Source organism: Elephantulus edwardii, unplaced genomic scaffold (genome assembly GCF_000299155.1).
Source record: "Elephantulus edwardii isolate Elephantulus edwardi_28Jun2011 unplaced genomic scaffold, EleEdw1.0 scaffold00083, whole genome shotgun sequence".
In the NCBI taxonomy this organism is placed as follows: domain Eukaryota; kingdom Metazoa; phylum Chordata; class Mammalia; order Macroscelidea; family Macroscelididae; genus Elephantulus; species Elephantulus edwardii.
The window spans coordinates 2,024,889-2,046,702 of NW_006399833.1; the positions used below are offsets into that span (position 1 = coordinate 2,024,889).

At 38.1% G+C, this 21,814-nt stretch overlaps 1 protein-coding gene across 1 annotated transcript in view; it reads left to right on the forward strand.

Annotated features, from left to right (window-relative positions):
* Positions 1 to 21,814, forward strand: part of LOC102853891 (chromosome unknown open reading frame, human CXorf57) — a 100,664-nt gene that overhangs the window by 62,716 nt on the left and 16,134 nt on the right. The window contains exons 11-13 of the mRNA XM_006889941.1: positions 420 to 472; positions 8,152 to 8,442; positions 20,273 to 20,440. Of these exons, the coding sequence (XP_006890003.1) occupies positions 420 to 472; positions 8,152 to 8,442; positions 20,273 to 20,440 (512 nt within the window). The remainder of the gene's footprint in view (positions 1 to 419; positions 473 to 8,151; positions 8,443 to 20,272; positions 20,441 to 21,814) is intronic.

Sequence of the window (21,814 nt, forward strand, 5' to 3'; positions counted from 1 at the left end):
ATGAGTAGTTGGTGGTCTGTTCCACAATCACCTCCTGGCCTACTTTTCACAGCTGATATTGAGCTTCTCTGGCCGTTCTTTCCACAGATGTAATCGATCTGATTCCTATGTATACCATCAGGTGAAATCCAAGTCTATAACCTGCGTTTATGTCTCTTAAAATATGTATTTGCTATGAATAATAGTTCTTAAAATAAAGTGTAAACATATTATAATTAAATTAGAAATGAATATTTTTCACCATTGTGAGTATATTTTCTTAACACTTTAATGCATTTACTTAAAAATCTAAACCCATGTATTGTTAAATGGATTGAGTTAAAGTCTGTATGGAATCAATTAGATATTTTTAGTTTTGTTTTTTAACATCTGAGTATCTTTTTATAAGTATTGATTATTCATTTTTGCATCCTTTATAGAAAAGCTGTACTTCAACCACAGACTTCTTCTCAAGGAAAAGGAAATAAACCAGGTATTCCATGCACTGGTCAATGTATGTTACTTTTTATTATTACTATTACTTACAACATCTTTGTGGAATAATACTATTGATTTGGTTCTACAATTTTGTGCCACCGCTGTTAGTAATATAAAATAAGTGCTTTATATAGATAGTCTGAGGGTTTTGATTTAGCATTTATTTTTGTTTAGATGCTTGCCAAAATGATTGATCCCAACTTTAGAATAATCTAAGTATCATCCCAAAAGTGAACCTAAATATAAACAAACACATTTACCTGTTCATTTCTTTTGAAGTGCTTCCCCTTATATGTACTATTTTTAACTACCAGAAGAATAATTAAGTAGGATAGTTAATTTATGATTGACAGTAAATGTGGACAAGTTATAAAATAGATCTTATTTTTATAAAAATAATCTGTGCATTATAAATTCATTTATTTATTTAGCCAACTACAGCCTCACCCAAAGTATTTCTTAAGCACATTATGAGGAAAAATATGGTGGCTGTATTTTCTTTCTTATCTATTAGTTAAGCTGATTTCAACTTGGGATTTGTTTCTAAAGCAATTTTATAGTACCGTTTAGTTCTGATAGCGTGCTTCTACAATAATTTGGTTTAAATCAAGTCTTATAAGGGATAATATGAACTAGACTCTTTAAAACTTTATTTCCTTCTTACTTTTACTGTTATTCTGTTTTCCTTCTCCATATAGAACTGATAGAGTCATTTTATTCCTTACAGTCTTCTATAATATATGCCTTAATCAGCCTTTATACGTGGTTCTAATATGGTTTTCATTGCTTGTTACATTGCATGAATTCTTTTATACTCTTAACAATTTCATTCTAGAATTTTAAAATATTCTTCTAATAATACCCATCAATATTAACTTAGCCTGTTAGATGTCTTTTCACTCTAAAAATATGGTTATCAAGTAATAGTTATTAATTTATTAATAGTTATTAATTTTTCCTTCCCAGATGGACTGGGTTTCCTCTAAGAGTAAATATTTAGTTTAAAATGTGTGAATGAGAACTTGAGATGGTTGTAGTAAAAATATTATCTTGGCAATTATGAAGGAAAAAATTTATTTACCTTAACTACTTGGCTCTATAATCAACACTCTTGGTACCAGCAGCCAGGAAATTTAAAGACAAATTGCATTGGGAAAGTCTGCTGTCAGAGACCCCTTCAAAGTACTGAAGAGCAACGATGTCAGTCTGGAGACTAAGATGCGCCTGATACAGGCCATGGTCTTTGCAATTACTTGCTATGCACCAGAGAGCTGGACAATGACTAGGGATGATAGAAGGAGAGTTGATGCTTTTGAGTTGTGGTGCCAGAGAAGAGTATTGAATATACCATAAATTGCTAGGAAAACAAACAAGTTCATCTTGGAGAGGGTGAAACCAGGCTGCTCCTTGGAGGCAAGGATTCTGAAGCTTCTTCTGACATATTTTGGACATGTTGCAAGGAGAGATCAGTCCTTGGAGAGGGACGGCATACGTGGGAGGGTGGAGGGACTGCACAGGAGAGGAAGACCCTCGATGTGATGTATTGATTCAATGAAGGTAGGTGTGTCAGAGACAATAAAATTGACAAGGGATAGAGCAAGATTTAGACGCTATGAGTCTCCGGTGACTCGACGGCACATACAAGAACAACAACACCAACTGTGGCGGCCTAGTGGCAAGAAGCTGTGCTGCAATCCTGAAGGCACACAGTTTGAGGTCCCCAGCTACTCCGCGGGAGAATAATGGGCAATCTCTTCCCCTGAGATTACTGCATCTGGGTCCATTCAGACTCTCTGATATACAACAATTACGATTTGAAGTAAAATATGTTTACCTGAATGAAATGGATCTTACCTAGACTCTAAGTTATAAAAAAGAAGAACAAGAGCATAATTGCTTCTGGGGTTTGTGAACCTCTGCTAAATATCCAGGACAGCAATTAAATTTCCAGTCTTCAGCTTGCAGATTAACCTTTAGGAAAATTTTATGTTGGCATGTGTTTTAGATTATCCCTTCTGTTTTGTATATAGAAAGTGATAAAGTAATTCCCATAATTATATTATAACAATATTCTCCATTTATTGAGCATGCATGTGCCAGGCACCACACTGTGTCCTTTGCATATATTGGTTTTCATCTCATATGGAGCGATTATTTGAAATTAATCTCATCTTTTCTTTCCTATCCTTTACTGTTCTGGAGGAAATGTTTGTTGAGATGTAAGATACTAACTGACGTAAGAATAGAATTGATTTAATAAAAAGTAATATTAGAAGAGCCTGCTATATCCTCTCTCCATACCTGTTCAATCTATATGCTGAACAAATCATTCGACAAGCTAGATTCTATGAGAATGTGGCACTGGGATCAGAAGACTCATCAACAACCTGCATTATGCAAATAAAACAACCTTGCTTACTGAAAGTAAGGAAGTATTGAAGCACTTCCAGAAGATTAAGGACTCTAGCCTTCAATATTAAGAAACCAAAAATCCTCACCACTGGGCCAATAGACTACATCATGATAGATGGAGAAAACACTGAAATAGTCAGTGATTTAATCTTGCTTAGATCTATAATTAACAACATCAATATTAGCAGTCATTAAATCAAAAGGTGTATTGCACCAGGAAAGTCTGCTGTCAGGGACTGCTCCAAAGTACAGAAAAGCAATGATGTCACCTCAAAGACTAAGGTGCATCTGATTCAAGCCATAGTCTTTTCAATCATCGGCTTTGCATCTGAGAGCTAGACAATGTATAAAGATGACAGAAGAAAGACAAACCTTTAAGTTGTGGTGGTGGAGAATAGTGGTGAGTGTCCCATGGACTGTCAAAAGAAAAAATAGATATGTCTTAGAGAAGATGTACTCAGAATGCTCCTTAGAGGCAAGGATAGTGAAGCTTCATCTCATATATTTTGGGCATGTTGTTAGGAGCAGGTAGACATTAGAAAAGTACATAATACTTGGAAAGGTGGAGGGACAGTGAAAAAGAGGAAGACCCTCAACCAGATGAGTTGACACAGTGACTACAGCAATGGGCTCAAGTATATCAGAAATTATAAGGATGACACAGGCTAGAACAAGGTTCAGATCTGTTGTTCATTGGGTCACTATGAGTGATTCTTGATTTGATGGCACTTAACAGCAACAACAGACCAGTAATAAAAGGAGCTCTGGTGGTATAGTGTATTACATGTTGGACTGCTAACCAAAAGGTTAGCAGTTCTAATCCACTAAATATTTCATAGAAAAAAAGGCATTCTCCTCTGTTAACACTCTATAGCCTCCAAAGGCCAATGGAGGATCACCATCAGAAGAAAACAGCTTATTATTAACAGTGTGTCTATTTTGGATTTTTGGGCAAGTGGTTTAGGCTAGTTGAAAAGAAGGAGTGACATCTAGTCAATCTGGCAGATAGAACATCTTTTAAAAGATCTAGAATGCTCTATGGACACTTGGATATCTGGAGCTCTTGCCCCCACTTCTACATTTTCCCCTCCTTCATGTTATGCTCACCTTACTTAGCTGTGGATTTGTCTGCATGGTAACTTCAATTCCTACTGAAGACCATGAAGTTACCTTCCTCATTTGTGAGTTCTGCTTGTTTTGTCTCAGGATGGCCGCACTGTAATGAGCTAGCTATTTGGGCAGCTACAGTCCATAAGTCACTTCATTCATTATTTTTTTTCTCCCTACTTTCAGTGTTTTCTCTAAGTCTTTATCCTTGCATTTGCTGTTCTGAGTGCCCAGATTGTCATCTGTATCTGTTTTACTTTGTTTCTCAGTTTTTTGCTTCAGGGGAATATCAAATGTGTTCCGTCTCACTCTTGTACTATTAACTTTGCTTTTTCTCTTGTCTTTGATTGAGTCATTTTCTGCTCATTTGAATCCCAAAACACTTCATTGTACTAATGCAAAATCAATACTTAAACTAGAAAGCTGTTGTCCAAATGAAGCAAGGGAACACTGCATGGCTTAAAATTAGGAATGGTGCTTGCCAAGGGTGTATTCTTTCCCCCTACTTATTCAATCTGTATTCTAAGCAAATCATGCACATGGACTCTGTGTAAAGGAATGTGGCATCAAGGATCAGAGGAAGACTCATTAACAACCTGCATTATGCAGGTGACACAACCTTGCTTGCTGAAAATGAGGGAGACTTGAAATACTTGCTGCAGAAGATCAAGGACTACAGTCTTCAATATGAATTGCATCTCAACATCAAGAGGACAAAAATCCTCACCAATGAGCCAATAGGAAACATCATGATAGATGGAGAAAACTTGGAAGTTGTCAGTGATTTCATCTTGCTTGAATTAACAATCGACACCCTTGATACCAGCCAGCAGTCAGGAGATCAGGAGATGTATTGTATTGGGCAAGTCTGCTGTCAGGGAACCTCTCCAAAATACTGAAGAGAAATTATGTCAGTCTGAAGACTAAAGTGTGACTGATTCAGGCCATTTTCTATTCAGTCACTTGCTATGCATCTGAGAGCTGGATAGAAAAAGAATTGATGCTTTTGAATTGTGATGTTTGAGAAGAGTTCTGCATATCCCATGAACTTCCAAAAGAACAAACAGATATGTCTTTGAAAATGTGCAGCCAGAGTGCTCCTTGGACACAAAGATGGTGAATCTTTGTCTCTCACACTTTGAGTATGTTCACAGCTTCAGTTTGCTTGGCTCCACGGTCAACACTCTTGGCACCAGTAGCCAGGAAATCAAAAAACGTATTGCGATGGGAAAGTCTGCGGTTAGGGACCTCTCTGAAGTACTCAAGAGCAACGGTGACTCTCTGGAGACTAAGGTGCGCCTGATACAGGCCATGGTTTTTGCAATCACTTGTTATGCATCAGAGAGTTGGACAATGACTAGGGAGGATAGAAGGAGAATTGACGCCTTTGAGCTGTGGTGCTGGAGAAGAATGTACCATGGACTGCCAAGAAAACAAATAGATTCATCCTAGAGAGGGTTAAACCAGGCTGCTCCTTGGAGGCAAGGATTCTGGGACATCACCTGACATACTTTGGACATGTTGTAAGGAGAGACAGGTCTTTGGAGAGGGACATCATGCTGGGCAGAGTGGAGGGACAGCGCAGGAGGGGAAGACCCTCTATGAGGTGGATTGAGTCAGTGACTGGGGTAATCGGGATGGATGTGTCAGAGGCAGTGAGATTGGCACAGGGTAGAGCAGGGTTTAGGGCTGTTGTACATAGGGTCGCTATGAGTCACAAGCGACTCGACGGCACATAACAACAACAACAATTCCTTGGAAGGGGCATCATGCTTAAAAAGGAGAAAGGTCAGTGAAAGGGAGGCAAATCCTTATGAGATGGATAGATACAGTGACTGCAGCAATGAGCTCAAGTGTGTCAGAGATGATGAGGATAGCACAGGATAGGACAGGATTCAGCTCTGTTTTTCATAGGCTTTCTATGAGTTATTCTCAACTTGACGATACCTATCAACAACAGCTTAACAAGAGCAACTTAACAGCAGTCTATGGTTCATGAAATGAAGCAAGAAGTCTGAGAAAATGGAATAAAGACTGAAATCAAAAGTGGTTCAGTAACCACAGTAGAACCTTGCTGTTGAAGCCAATCTTGGTCTCAATAAATTTTATTTTCATGCTATAAGAATCAACCCCATGGAAGTGAAGCAACTTAGCAGCCTGAGGAAATTCTGAAAGAGTTGCTATCAGCTTGTTTCAGGTACTTGACCTAACAACATGAAAGTTTTCTGCCAAAATCTATTTTTCCCATTCTTCTATGTTTTAAATTTCCAGGGTATATTATTCAGTTAACTATCATTTGTACTAAATTCCTTAGCACAGTATGTGACACATAGTAAGGGCTCAATAATTCTTTGTTGAAATAAATGAATGAATGTCATAATGTATAGAGGAGCAATTATATTCTGTCTTACAAATTAAATAAGTCTATTTGTATAAATGTTAAATAGGCTTTGGATAGAAAAAGGTCAATAATTTATTTTCGTTCCCTCTTTATTTCCCATAAGAGCCTTGTGGTTCAGTTCTTAAGCTTTTGACTGCGAATCCGAAGATCAATGGTTCAAACCTACCAGCTGTTCCACAGTTAAAAGATGTAGCAGTCTGCTTCCATAAAGATTTACAGCCTTGAAAACCCTATGGGGTAGTTCTACTCTGTCCTTTATGGTTGCTGTGATTTAGAATTCTATTTGATGGAAAAACGTCTGGCTTTGGTGTTTGTTTGGGTGTGGGTTTTTTTTTTTTCTTTCATATGTCCAGAACACTTGATCGTTCTAATACGAAACTTATACTTGGACCAGGAGGCAGTCGTCAGAACAGAGCAAGGGAACACTGCATGATTCAAAATTGGGAAGGGTGTATGCCAGGGATGCGTCCTGTCTCTATACCTTTTCAACCTATATGCAGAACAGATTATCCGGGAGGCTGGGCTCTATGAGGAGAAATGTGGGGTCAAGATTGGTGGACGATTTATCAACAATCTGCGTTATGCAGATGACACAACCCTGCTTGCTGAAACTGAAAAGGACCTGAAGCGCCTGCTGCAACACTTTTGTTGCCAGCAGCCAGGAAATTAAAAGGCGTATTGCGATGGGAAAGTCTGCGGTTAGGGACCTCTCCAAAGTACTGAAGAACAATGGTGTCTCTCTGGAGACTAAGGTGCGTCTGATACAGGCTATGGTCTTCCCAATCACTTGTTATGCATCAGGGAGTTGGACAATGACCAAGGAGGATAGAAGGAGAATTGATGCCTTTGAGCTGTGGTGCTGGAGAAGAGTGTTGAGAATACCATGGACTGCTAGAAAACAAACAGATTTGTCCTGGAAAGGGTAAAACCGGGTGGCTCCTTGGAGGCAAGGATTCTGAGGCTCCGTCTAACATACTTTGGACATGTTGTGAGGAGAGACCGGTGCTTGGAGAGGGACATCATGCTTGGGAGGGTAGAGGGACAGCGCAGGAGAGGAAGGCCCTCTATGAGGTGGATTGATTCAGTGACTGGGATAATTGGGATGGGAGTGTCAGAGACAGTGCGATTGGCGCAGGACAGAGCGGAGTTTAGGGCTGTTGTACATAGGGTCACTATGAGTCTCAAGCAACTCAATGGCACATAACAACAACAACATGTCATTTCTATCTTAAAAGGGTATCATATATAACAAATAAATTGTCCTTTTGGAAGAGAGATACATACAGGGATGCATAAGGCATTTTTAATGCTCTTTTTAGCAGAGATGAACACAGTTGTTTTAAATTTAAATTCCATCGATTATTAGTGGTGATAAGGTCCCATCTCTAGAGATTCTATTCTGATTACTTTTATTTAACTTCAGTTTGTTTCTGAAAAGGAAAATATATTTATTTAAAAGTATTTGGAAAACACAAAGACAGTACAAAAAAAGATAATTGCAAATCTTCATGAGTCCAACAACAGAGAAAACACTAACACTTGTAATATTTTAGGGTAAATTTTCCTTCTCAAAGTGAATTTCTTTCTTTCTTCACTTTAATACTCTTTGGGATACTCAATTTGTATTTTATAGGGTGGTGATTTATTTGAAGTTAATTAAAACATTTCTCATTGGCATGTGTTTTAGTATAGTAAATTGTTAAATTTGGCAAGTTTATAAGTCAACTGTGCCTGTTTCTTGATGTCTTTATCAGGTCGAGAAGGTACAAATGGACATCCCGTAGGGAAAGGCAAAAAAATTATCATTGATAAATGGGAGAGTCCACTATGGAGAGAAAAAAAGTTTGGTTTAATAGATCACCTACATTACAGCAACGTTTATCCTGAAAGTATTCCAAGGAAATTTGTTTTTGAGCACAGAAAATTTCTTACTCAGCAATATAATTCTCAACCTTCAAAATATTTACCACCAGAAGAAGGGTCTCCGAAACTTGAGGATTTTAAGAGTGCCTGCAGCCTTGGACATTTTGAAATAACCATCCTAGGTAAGTCAACTCTTCTTCCCTTTGGATATTATTCATTTAACATATTTTAAATATAACATCAAAAAAAACCACACCTAAACTCATTGTGTCATGTCAGAATAGACTCATAGCTGACCATCCAGGGAGTTTTAGGAGACTGTACATTTGCACAGGAAGAGATTGCCATCTTTCTCCCAGAGAGTTGTTGGTAGTTTCAGATCGCCAGAAAAGCAGCACCTTTGGGTTAGCAGTGCAACTCCCTATGAACTATGCTAACAGAGCTCCCTAACTTATGGAATAGCTTATGTCAAACAGAGAGGAGTTATTGAAAAGACTTTAAATGTAGATAATGATATTTTACTTTCAAAAATTTTCAAGATGAAAGATTTCTTTGTGGCTCAAACAAAGGAAATGAACCATTAATTCTAGAAGATAAGAAGCTATAATTGTGACTTTATTTTAAACACTGGCAAATATGTTTTGCAAAGTATTTGAAGAGAGAAGAATAAGAACCAGAAGAACTTTTCTTAGCCCTGGCTATCTGACTACTCTGTTCTCATTTAGCTTCCATTTTCTTGTCTATATTCTTTACCTTTTTCTCAGTGTCTCTGAGTCGCTCAAGTTTAAAGTGTAGATTTAAAAGAAAAGAAAGTACTAAGGACTGGCCCATCCAGCTGGAAAGACCAGTCCTTGGAAAGGTGAAGAAAGATCAGAGAATGAGAGGAAGACCCCCAACAAGATGAGCTGACACAGTGGCTGAAACAATGGGCTCCAGCATCTCAGATATCAGGGGGATGGAGCCGGATAGAGCAAGGTTCAGTTCTCTTGTTCACTGGGTTGCAATGAGTTGTAGTACACTGGTGACACTTAACAATAATAGAAGCTCTGATCACCTAGTGGATAAGGAGTTACACTGCCAACCCAAAGGCAGGCGGTTTGAATCCACTAGCTGATCTGCAGGACAAAGATGGGCAATCTCTTCCTGTGTGATTTATAGCCTCAGAAAACCTCCTAGAGGTTCAGCTATGAGGAAGATCTGACTTGACTGCTGAGTTGAGTTGAATTGAGAGAAAACACTTTGAACAGAAATCTGCTTAACTCCTGAAGGAAATAAAATTCTCACATGACATAGGTCTAATAGAAGCTACTGAAAAAGATATGACAAACTAAAAGGCATGCCTTATTTCTCTAGATTGTTTGAAAGTGAGAAGTAGATAGGGAACTTACAGAACTAAAGTTAAATTTTTTAAAGTTTATTTCTCATAAGTATAAAATATTGAGATAAAAGTACTTCAAAAATATTAGTATGGCTTATTGTAGGAGTCAATGGAAAAGCTATATTTGTATTTATTAAGAGAGTTTTAATGTTAGAACTGGTTATGGTAAGATAAAAGAACAAGAAAAAATTATTAGCCAATTATTTAATATCTGAAATAAAATACAATTAATGATATTTTAGATCTGTAGTACTGACATCATCATGCTGAGAGAAGGTCAAAGAAGAAGATCCTCAGCACGATGGATTGATACAGTGACTGTAACAATTGGCTCGAGTTTTTCTCGAATTTTGGGGATGTCGTAGGATGGGGCAAGGGTTAGAACTTTTGTTCATAGAATTGCTATAAGTCGCACAGAGAGCTCTCCTGGCCTAGTGGATAGAAAGTTATGCTAACAAGCCAAAGGTAGATGATTTTAATCTGTGGCCCACAGGCCTGGTTTTAGTTGTTCTTGGTCAAACATTCTTCTAAGTGGTACAGCACTGGTCTGTCCATTTGCTATACAGAGGTAACTCGTGGTTGCTGTGATACTAAACACTGTGACACTGGTGTGTCAAATGAGATAATGATTACCCATGGTGGGCAGTGTTTGGTGGAGCTCCCAGATTAAAACAGGCTTGGAAGCAGGTGTGGCATCCATTTACAAAATATCTTGCCTCTGGAAACTCTGTGAATTTGGAGAAATGATGAAAAAGTTATACAAGTGTTCAGGTCTTTCATTCATAGAGTTGCTATGAGTCCTCTATGACTTGATGGCACTTAACAACAACAATAGTACTGGAATTAATTAATAGCTTTGCCTTTTTTAAATCCTTCCCCGCCCCCTTCACTCTCTCTCCCACTCCTTCATATATTAATATAAGAGAGCTCTGGAGGCCTAGGAGTAAGGAGCTGAGCTTGCCAATCCAAAGGCACATGGTTTGAATCCACCAGGTGCTCCAAGGAAGAAAGATGGGCAGTTTCCTCTTGTATAATTTACTGCCTCTGAAAACTTACTGAAGGGACAGCTATGGGATGGTTCTAACTTGACAACACATAACAAAAATATATTCTCACTCATTGTCATTGAGTTCGAACCACCTCATAGCTGACCCTCCATTGGGCTTCTTCTATTGAAATTGCCCATCTTCCTCCCATAGAGTGGCTGGTAGATTCAAACTGCCAGAGCTGTAGCCATTCAGTTAGCAACACAACTCCCTACGGACTACACTCCCAGAACTCTGTAAATATTAAAAGAAGAAAAATATTTAATTATCATATTTCTATATGCAGGTTCAGGTGGCATAATACATAGTGTTTTGCACTGCTAACCAAAATGTTGCATATCTTCCTTAGTTAGAAGTCACCAGGGTCCCAGCAGAAGAAATTTGAGCAGATTGCTGTAAAGATTTACAGTCTGAAAAACCCAATGGACAGTTGCCCTGAGTAGGAATCAACTCAATGGCAGTGAGGGTTCTTTTTGTTTGTTTGAGATATTTATATCTAAAATTATTATTTCTATGTTTGTTGCTGTGATGTGTGTGAGAGACAAAGGAAATCTTTGTTACTATTTTTATCTCCTTTGTAAAAACTAAGGTCGATGTACCTACTTGAAGGACCAAGTAAGAAAGTTACTTGTATATTTATGTGCATGTTAATGTATATAAGTGTATTGTTATTGTTCGTGCTATTGAGTTACTCATAGGCACCCTATAGAACATAGGATTTCCTAAGCTGTAATGTTTATGGAAGGCAAATTGCCAGATCTTTCCTCCCATGGAGCTGCTTGTGTGTGTTTGAACTGAAAACCTTTAGGTTAGCAGCGTAACATTTAACCACTGAGCTATGAAGGCTCCTTCTATATAATCTGTGTAAAATATGAATTTCCATTGACTCTAGAGCTCTGGTGGACTAGTGGCAAAGAATTGCACTAACAACCCAACGGCAGGTACTTCAAATCCACAGGTGCTCTGCAGGAAAAAGGTGGGAAATCTCCTCTTATGTGATTTACAGCTTCCAAAAACCCACTGGAGGGTCAGTTATAGTCAGTTCCAACTCAATGGCACATAATAACTGTTGTTGTTGTTATGTGCCGTCGAGTCGTTTGCGACTCATAGCGACCCGATGCACAACAGCCCTAAACCCTGCTCTATCCTGCGCCAACCGCACTGCCTCTGACACACCCATCCCAATTACCCCAGTCACCAAATCAATCCACCTCATAGAGGGCCTTCCCCTCCTGCACTGTCCCTCCACCCTCCCAAGCATGATGTCCCTCTCCAAGGACCCGTCCCTCCTGGCAACATGTCCAAAGTATGTCAGACGAAGCCCCAGAATCCTTGCCTTCAAGGAGTACCTTGGTTTAATCCTCTCCAAGATGAATCTGTTTGTTTTCCTAGCAGTCCATGGTACCCTCAATAATCTTCTCCAGCACCACAGCTCAAAGGCATCAATTCTCCTTCTATCCTCCCTAGTCATTGTCCAACTCTCTGATGCATAACAAGTGATTGCCTGTATCAGGCACACCTTAGTCTCCAGAGAGACACCATTGCTCTTCAGAACTTTGGAAAGGCCTCTAACGGCAGACTTTTCCATCGCAATACATCTTTTAATTTCCTGGCTACTGGTGCCAAGAGTGTTGACTGTGGAGCCAAGCAAACTAAAGCTGTGAACAATCTCAACCTCTTCACTATCCATGGACAAATTTGTAATAAAGATTTCTCACCAAAACCGCAAATGAGGTTGTGTTAATAGTGAAAAAAATCTAACTCATCAGATACATGAATACACTCATGACCGTAAAATGACTGTTATATTTCTCAGTATCTTCAATGAAGTGTTAAAGTGGTCAATATCACTTAATTTTTTTAAAATTAATATACACATATTTATAATATCCTGGAGTAGGAAGTAAATTTTAATTATTTCTTGATAATATAGAATAATGTTGCCTTTGATGAAGAGACTCAAATATTTTGATGAAGACTCTAATATTCTGATTAAACTTTTCAAACTCAGGTTTCTATTACTGTGCTGTTTTAGTCTTCTTTAAATGATTATGAATAGGATTAAAAATTTGGCCAAAGTAAAAGACAATGTTATTCACGTAAGAAAAAAAACCATAATCATAGAAATGATGAGTTTATCTTAAAACACAGCAATTAAATATTTTTCTTCCTTTTAATATGTTATTGATCCATTAAAATTAAGACATCTCAGTTGTCTTAATTGTAAACTTAAGTGTATCACTTGTGACTACAAAACTTCATTGCCATCAAATCAGAACTAACTCATAAATGACCCTCCAGTTGGTTTTGGAAGCTGTAAATTGCACAGGAGGGCATTTTCCCATCTTTCTCCCTCAGAACCACTGGTGAATTCAAACTGTCAGAGGCATCACCTTTGGCAGATGCATTATTCTACCTATAAACTCGAATACACATTAAAAGTATGGTGGTTTCATTTACATTTTATATCCCACCTATATTTATGTAGATTGAAGTGGTTTACAGGGTTTAAGGACAATGAAAAATATGTTATTTAGGGATAAAGTAAAACAATCTACAAAAGGAAGGAAAAAAGTAGATCCAATTATGTCAGTCTAGAGACTAAGGTGCGCCTAATCCAGGCCATGGTCTTTACAGTTACTTGTTCAGCAGAGAGCCGGACAATGACTAAAGATGACAGAAAGAATTGATGTCTTCAGGGAGCTCTGGTGGCCTGGTGGCAAGAAGCTTCACTGCAGTCCCAGAGGCGTGTGGTTCAAATCCACCAGATGCTCTGCTGGAGAAGGAGGGGCAATTTCCTCCTGTACCAGTCAGATCTGACTTGACAGTACACACACACAATACAATAAAATAAAAAAAAATTTTAACAAAGGAATTTATGTCTTCAAGTTGTGGTGCTGGAGAAGAGTCTTGAACATACCATGGACTGCCAAGGAAACAGATAAGGCTGTCTTAGTGTAAAACCAAGTTTCTCCTTGGAGGCTAGGATTTTTTTTTTCTTTTTTACTACTGGTTTATTTTAAAAGTTTTTATACATTGCTTTTCACACTAGATCTTAAAGCTATGTCTCACAAACTTTGGGCACGTGGCTAGAAAGGACTGGTCCTTGGAGAAGGACAGCATCCTCAGAAGAGTGGAAGAGCAGTGCAGGAGAGGGAGACCCTGGATGAAATGGATTGAAACAGTAAATTGAGAAAAGGAATTAGGTGTGTCAGAATCAGTGACACTGGCTCAGGACAGGGCAGGTTTCAGAGCTGCTATACATAGGGTTACTATGTGTGGCAGGCAATATGACGGCACATAACAACAACAGCAGTCAGTTCCTCCGAATTTGCTGGCAGAAAATTTTTCTAACTAAATTTATAATTTTAGACACAAAACAAACTTGGATATATTTTAGTCTAATGCTAAATAGAGGCCAAACCATGATAGAAATCAGGACTTCTGAGTCTCTAAACATATCTCCTCTTGCTGAGAACACACACACACATATATGAAGGAATCTATTTTGGGGTGGTTTGGGCTTTTTTTGTCCTCCTTTGAACAAAACTCAAGACTAAAGTTATTATATAATTTCACAATTACAAGTATTTTGTATAAATTACACAGAATCATAAAGTGGTTGATATCTTTAACTGCTGTTTTCTGAAAGTGCTCTTCAGATAGTTGATTCTAACATCAGTCTTATCATATGAAATCTGTATATAATTATTACTATTGCTGCTGTCATTGATGTTCAGTTGACTCTGACTCATAGCAACCCTGTGTACAACAGATGGAAACTCTGAGTGATCCTGAGTCATCCTCATAATCTCTATTGTGCGTTTGTAGTGCACTTCTATAAAGGCGTGTCTTTTCATTTTAATTCTTATTATACAATAAATATAAAATTTATGTACTCCCAAAATCACACCTTCTTCCATATTGAAACTCACTTGAAACTATTAACTGAATAGTACCAGATTCCCTCTCTGACTATATCCTCAGTATATCCCCTTAGAATATACTTATTAATCATATTTCAAATGGAACAATAAATAGCTTCCAGAGCTAGATTACCACTGCCACATCTTACCTTTGTCCTCAATTCTATTTTAGTACATATGAAAGTTATTTAATATGTAAAAATTAAGTATCTACTGCCAGTTTTCATCATTATAATATATGCTGTCCCCACCTTTTTAGTATCTTTGCAAACCAGTAAACAGTTGATGTCATGCAACTATTTGGCAGCACTTTCCTTTTCTTGTTGCTATTGTTGTTAAGTGCCATCGAGTCAAGTACAGCTCATAGCAACCCTATAAACAACAGGCCTGAACCCTGCGCCATCCTCATCATCTCTGACACTTTTGAGCCCATTGCTGCAGTTACTGTGTCAATTCATCTTACTGAGGGTCTTCCTCTCTTTTGCTAACCCTCTACCTTTCCAAGCATGATATCCCTTTCCAAAGAATAAGCTCCTAACAATGTGTCAAAAGTATATGAGACAGAGAGTCACCATTCTTGCCTCCAAGGAGCACTCTGGCTACACTTTTTACAGAACATCTTTGTTTGAACTTTTGGCAGTCCATGGGAAGTCCATGGAATCATCTTATAATCATTAAGGAATCTCTAGTAGATAGTAGGTAAGGAGCTGGGCTGCCAACCCAAAGACATGCAGTTTGAATCCACTAACTACTCCATGAGAAGGAAAAGGGCAAATGCCTCCCATGCTTTTTACTACTTCTGAAACTTGGCTGGAAGGCCAGAAATAAGTTGGTTCCAACACGAGAGTAAATAACAACAACTAAAATCAGTAATATCTTAAATTCAGTGAAATGTATATTTCAAACATTGTGCAAGATTCTGAGATTACAAATCTTAAACACACATAAGTACACGCTCATGTTATACTGGAATGGAAAATCAGTGATAACAGAATTTCGGAGGAAAATTGCATATAATGTAGTTTACAAGAGAGGAATAGTAACATCTTTAGTTTTCACCTATAAATCACCTGTTATGCATTTGAGAGCTACACAATGAATAAGAGATGAATTTATGCCTTTGAGTTGTCGTGCTGGAGAAAAGTCTTGAGCATACCATGGACCAACAAGAAAACAAATGTCTGTCTAGGAGAGGATGATACCAAGTTTCTCCTTGGAGGCTAGGATTTTGAAACTCTAACCTACATACTGTGTGTATATGGCCAGGAGGAACCAGTCCTTGGAGAAGGACATGATGCTCAGAAGGATGGAGGGACAGCACAGGAAAGGAAGACCACAGATGAGATGGATTAATACAGTAATTCGGGCAATGGGAGTAGGTGTGTCTGAGTCAGGGAGACTGGCTCAGGACAGGGCAGGCTTCAGAGCTGTTGTACATAGGGTCACTATGAGTTTCAAGTGACTCAACAGCACATTACAACAGTAACAACATTTTGTTATACATATCATGGAAAACCTTTGAATTCCCTGCTGTAGAGTTGGTTCCAACTCAAAGGACCTTCTATTAGGTTTCCTAGGCTGTAAACCTTTAGAGGAGAGGTTGTCCATCTCTCTCCCACGAAGCTGCCAGTAAATCCAAACAAACTTTCAGGTTAGTAGCCCAATATATAATTTGTGGTGGTTGTTGTTGTTGTTAAGTGCCATTGAGTCATAGATGATTCATAGTGAGCCTATGAACGAAAGATTTGAACACTTGTATAACTTTTATTGTTTCTCCAAGTTCCTAGAGTTCTGGAGGCAAGCTATTTATTTCCATGCCCAATTTTACACTACTTAAGTAAATAGCAGTACATTAACATTGAGGTTCATACACTTTGTATGGAATATTTTTATGCTCATTTCTTTTGATATTGCAATAGTGTTGTTGTTTTTGTGTATTATTAAATCGGATCCTACCCATAGCTGACCCTTCATCAGGTTTTCAGAGGCAATTAACCCAGTTATTGATCTTCCTTCCCCTGCGATTGGAGCAGTAATACACTAATATCTTCAAATCTAGCATTGTTGTCACTATGGAGTTGGAACAGACTCATAGCTGACCCTCCTACAGGTTTTCAGAGGCTGTAAATCTCATGGGAGGAGATTGCCCATCTTTCTCCTAAGGAGCAGCCAATGAATTTGAACTATGTGCCTTTGGATTGGCAGCACAATTCCTTGCCACTAAATCACCAGAGCTCCTCAAAGCCTAGTATTAGAAACATACATGAATGCACATTTATTTATTCAATTTAACAAATGTTTACAAAGCCTGTACACTGTCCAGCACTCTTCTGGATGCTGGAGTTACATACTGTTGAGAGAAAAGAGAAAATTCCCTTTTTTGAAAGAGCTCTTAGAAGGGTGATCTGGTATTAAGTGCTAATAAAACGGGATGATAAGTAATAGGAAGAGATTAAACTTAAAGTGGTCAGAGGAGGTATCCTTAAGGTATAACATTTCATCAAATACCTGATGGAGGTGAAGGAAAAAGCCATGTGGTTTTCTTGGGAAAGAACGTTCTAGGCACAGGAACAAGTGCAGAGGCCCCGAGGTCTGCTTATATATTTGCACCATAAACTCTAGTTTTAATCTGATAACTCAGATTCTATTCAGAAGCTAACCTATCAATATTTTACCATTTACACAGCAACTCAAAAGAGTGTCAATGACAAACTCATAATAAGACTCACATTCTTACTGTCTTGGAGTCAATTCTGATTCACAGCAACCCTGGGTTTCCAGGACAACTGCCCAGCTTTCTCCTGTAGAGCCACTGGTGGATTTGCAGTGCCAAAAATGTGCAATCTTTGAGTTAGCTGTACATCTTGCTCCCTACCTTCATGAAAATATCAGGATTTCTAACTTCTGATATTTTCTCAATTCTAAAGCATACTTAGCATGTTGAGATTAATCTTACAATCAATGGGTTCTTTTAATGCAGTTTCCTTTTTGCCAAAATTTGCTATTAAATTGATTATATTGTCTGAGAATTGAATTTAGCCTTAGAATTAAGGAAATACGATAATGGCATGTACACATTCACAGTCATTTAGCAGCATTGTTAAAGTTGTGGGGCAACTATATGTCTTACAATACTTAATTGAAATCCCCAGTGAATTCTAAATAATATGGTTATTTAAGTTTATGAATACCAAACTTTAGTAACCCTTCAAAAGCATCAAATGGCTCTTAATTGTACATTAAAGCTATGAAATTTAGTGTCATTTTCCCACAGAATGTAACAAACAGGAAGCTTTGCATTTGTAGGTCTGTTTGAGGTTTAACAGGAAGATTTTGTTTACCCATCAGTAGCACAAACTCTTCAGTACTTCAGAATGTTTGTTGAGGGAACAGATATGAACAATATTAAGTCCTCCTGCATCTATTTATAGGACTAAGATAATAAAGAATTACTGCCAACTCAAAAAGCATGCAGTTCAAATTCACTAGCTTCTCTTTGGGAGGAAGATGAGAAGTATCCTCCTGTGAGATTTGTGGCCTCTGAAAACTCACTGTAGTGTCAGCAATGAGTTTGTTCTGACTCAACAGCAATGAGTTATTGTTGTTGTGAAAGAATTTATAGAACATAGTGACTTTCTGGAAGAATGAGAGGGGAAAGTTAAGGACAATTCACAGATTATCTGTTTAAATGACTGGGTACATTTTATTCTGACCTTTGTTCCAATCAGAATGATCTCTTTACTCTGGTCTATACCTTTGCCACCATGAGTCAGGGACTATTTTATGACAGTGGATATATTATGTCTTCACAACACCTAACAACAATAATATTTTTCTTTTGCCACTCCCTGCACTGCCTTAAGTAGCTTCCTTTCTGTTTAGCCATGTTATTCATCCTTCAGCGTCCAGTTCAAACCCTTATCTTTTTCTGGGAAGTTTCTTTTAGTCCATACTAGCTGACTTTGACCCACAGAAAGAAATAATAGGCAAAGGTCAAGGTTCACTTTGATTGCCCCTCCTTATCACTCCCACTTAACCCTTTTGCTACTGTAACCATTTATAAATATAATAAGAAGTGAATGAAATTTGACTTTTATACTTGAAGACTGAACCTAGTTATTACCATCTTTGACTTTGCTTAAGTCAGACATTCTTTTTTTTTCCTTGTGTATCTTTGAGTCGGATCCAACTGGCACAGGAGGAGATTGCCCCTCCTTATCCAGTGGAGCATCTAGTAGAGGCAAACAGTGTGCCTTTGGGATTGAAGTGCAGCTTATTGCTACTAGGCCACTAGAGCTCCCTAGGTCAGACATTCTTAATCCTCATAACAATGAAGGAACCAATATTCAACTCTGAATTTGCCTACTCTGTGTTGACACCTGTCATTAATGACCAAAAAAAATGAAATAATCAGTATGTCTTCATTTATGTGACCAGGCTATCTGGATAGGAAGATTTCAGCCTTGCAAAGACATTGTGAATTCCCGCACCCTCCCCATCAGTAATGATGGGCTACACAGAACTTTTTCTGTTGTTCTTGTTGTTATGTGCCATTGAGTTGCCTATGACTCACAGTGACCCCATGTGCAATAGCTCTGAACCCTGCTTTATCTTGAGCAAACCTCATTGTCTCTGATACACCTACCCACATTACCCCAGTCACTGAGTCAACCCATCTCATTGAGGGTCTTACTCTCTTGCGCTGTCCCTCCACCCTTCCAAGCATGATGTCCCTCTCCAAGGATTGGACCCTCCTGGCCATGTGCCCAAAGTATGTTGATTGTTGTTGTTGTTGTTGTTGTTGTTGTTATATGCTGTCAAGTCGCTTAGCAACCCTATGTACAACAGCTCTGAACCCTGCTCTATCCTGAGTCAAAATTATTGTCTCTGACACACCTACCTCCATTAACCCAGTCATTAGTCAATCCATCTCATCCAGGATCTTCTTTGTTTGCACTGTCCCTCCATCCTCCCAAGCATGATATCCTTCTCCAAGGACTGGTCCCTCCTTGCAACATGCACAAAGTATACCAGACAAAACTTCAGAATCCTTGCCTCCATGGAGCAGCCTGGTTTCACCCTCTCAAGGATAAACATGCTTGTTCTCCTGACAGTCTATGGAATATTCAGTACTCTTCTCCAGCACCACAGCTCAAAGGCATCAATTCTTCTATTATCTCTAGTCGTTTTCCAACATTCTGATGCATAGCACGTAATTGTGAAGACCATGGCCTGGATCAGGTGTACCTTAGTCTCCAGACTAACATCGTTTGTCTTCAGTACTCTGGAGAGGTCTCTGACAGCATACTTTCCTAAGGCAATTTATTTTTTTTTAATTTCCTGGCTGCTGGTACCAAGAGTGTTGATTGTGGAGCCAAGCAATCTGAAACTGTTAACAGTCTCTGTCTCTTCACTATCATGATGCTGCCAAACATCTCAGTGGTGAGAATATTTGCTTTCTTGATGTTGAGCTTCAATCCATATTGAAGGATTTTCCCAATGCAATCCTCTTTCTACAATGATATACATATTCTGTTTTAAAACAGAGTTTTACAGATCTGACATTTGGATCATAGCCACACACTTGACCTCATTAGCATGTATACTATCATATAATATCATACTGAGCTTTCAAAACATTGAATTTTTCTCTCTGTAAAAGGTTTGAACCATGAAATAGCAATTGATGTTCCATTCCTGCCCATATACTGTCCCAAAGATGTCCAAACATCACAAATAGATACGTTATTAAACTGCATGAATTACAGCTGTGTGTTTCCACCAGAAGCGACTGGAAATGACCAATGGCCAAACCCAAGGGAAGTTGCAGGTAAGATAGTCTTAATGATAAATGTAGTGATTATTCTTCTCATTCTGAAAATAAAATTAATAAATACTGTGAACCAACCTAACCTTAAGATTTTATTATAGTCCTATCCTTAAATTTAATATAGTTTAATTAATGTGTTATTTGGTAAATATATCCCAAGATTGATAAGTAAGGATACAGTTTTTAATTGAATTTAATTTCAGGCAAACCCTGAAAAATAATCCTATTGCAATGCATTTCTACATTTATGTATTTCATTAGACTTAAGTGATCTACTGAACATATACTTTGCAAATGGAGCAGAATAAATACTATTCTTCTATCCTCTTAACTCAGGCAAGACAATTTGTCCTTTTTCCTTATAATTGTGTAAGATCATAATATCCCTATAATATAGTAGAGTATGATAATTTTTTCTTAAAATGTTGCTGGCTTTTGTTTTGTTGGAGGGTTTAGTGCCAAAATCTGGGAGTCCATAGCCTTTATATTCACTTGCATATGTAAGAACTTTCGAAAGATGTTATTGTTCCATGTTTCAGCATTTCAACACCTTCTTTCCCAGACGTTTTGGCCTCTTGCTTCTCAGACTTTTTACCTTGCACCAGGTGTGCTAGTCAGTGCTACTGCCTTTAAATACTTTCAGCAAAAGCCGTCCCAATCCTGAGAATGCCCCAAATTGGTTAAAATAGAGGCAAGTCCTTGTGTCACGTAGAGAGTCACCAGAAAGACCAAAGCACATGACTGTGATTCTTTTTTTAAAAAAATATATATTTATTTATTTATTTATTCATTCATTCATTCATTCATTCATTTATTTATTTTTCATTTCAATGAACATCTACACAGATTTTGGAATTCCATTCATTCATTGTTGCACACTTCTCCCCGCCCACCCCCCACCCCTGTTTGCTCCTCTCTTTCAACAACAAAGGAAAAACTCCCTCATTGGTACACAATCCCCCCCGCACATCCCCCAACCCCTCATTCTGCAACCCTCATTCCGTACTCTTACGATAAACATAATGCCGTAAATATAATACTTTTAAACTATTCTTTCCCCCATAGACTTCAATGACGTAAACACATTTCATCCAGTTTTTCTCACTCTTACCCCGACCCCGATGTCAGCCTCATTCTACAACAGTGACACCATATAGCATTTGTCCCTTTGTGACTGAGATACCTCACTCAGCATAATGTCTTCCAGGGTCACCCATTTTGAATAATACTGCGTGAGTTCCTTGTTTTTCAATGCAGCATACTATTCCATTGTGTGAATATACCACAGCTTCTCTACCCATTCGTTTGTTGATGGGCATTTAGGTTGTTTCCAACTCCTTGCTATTGTAAACAAAGCCGTGATAAACATGGGTA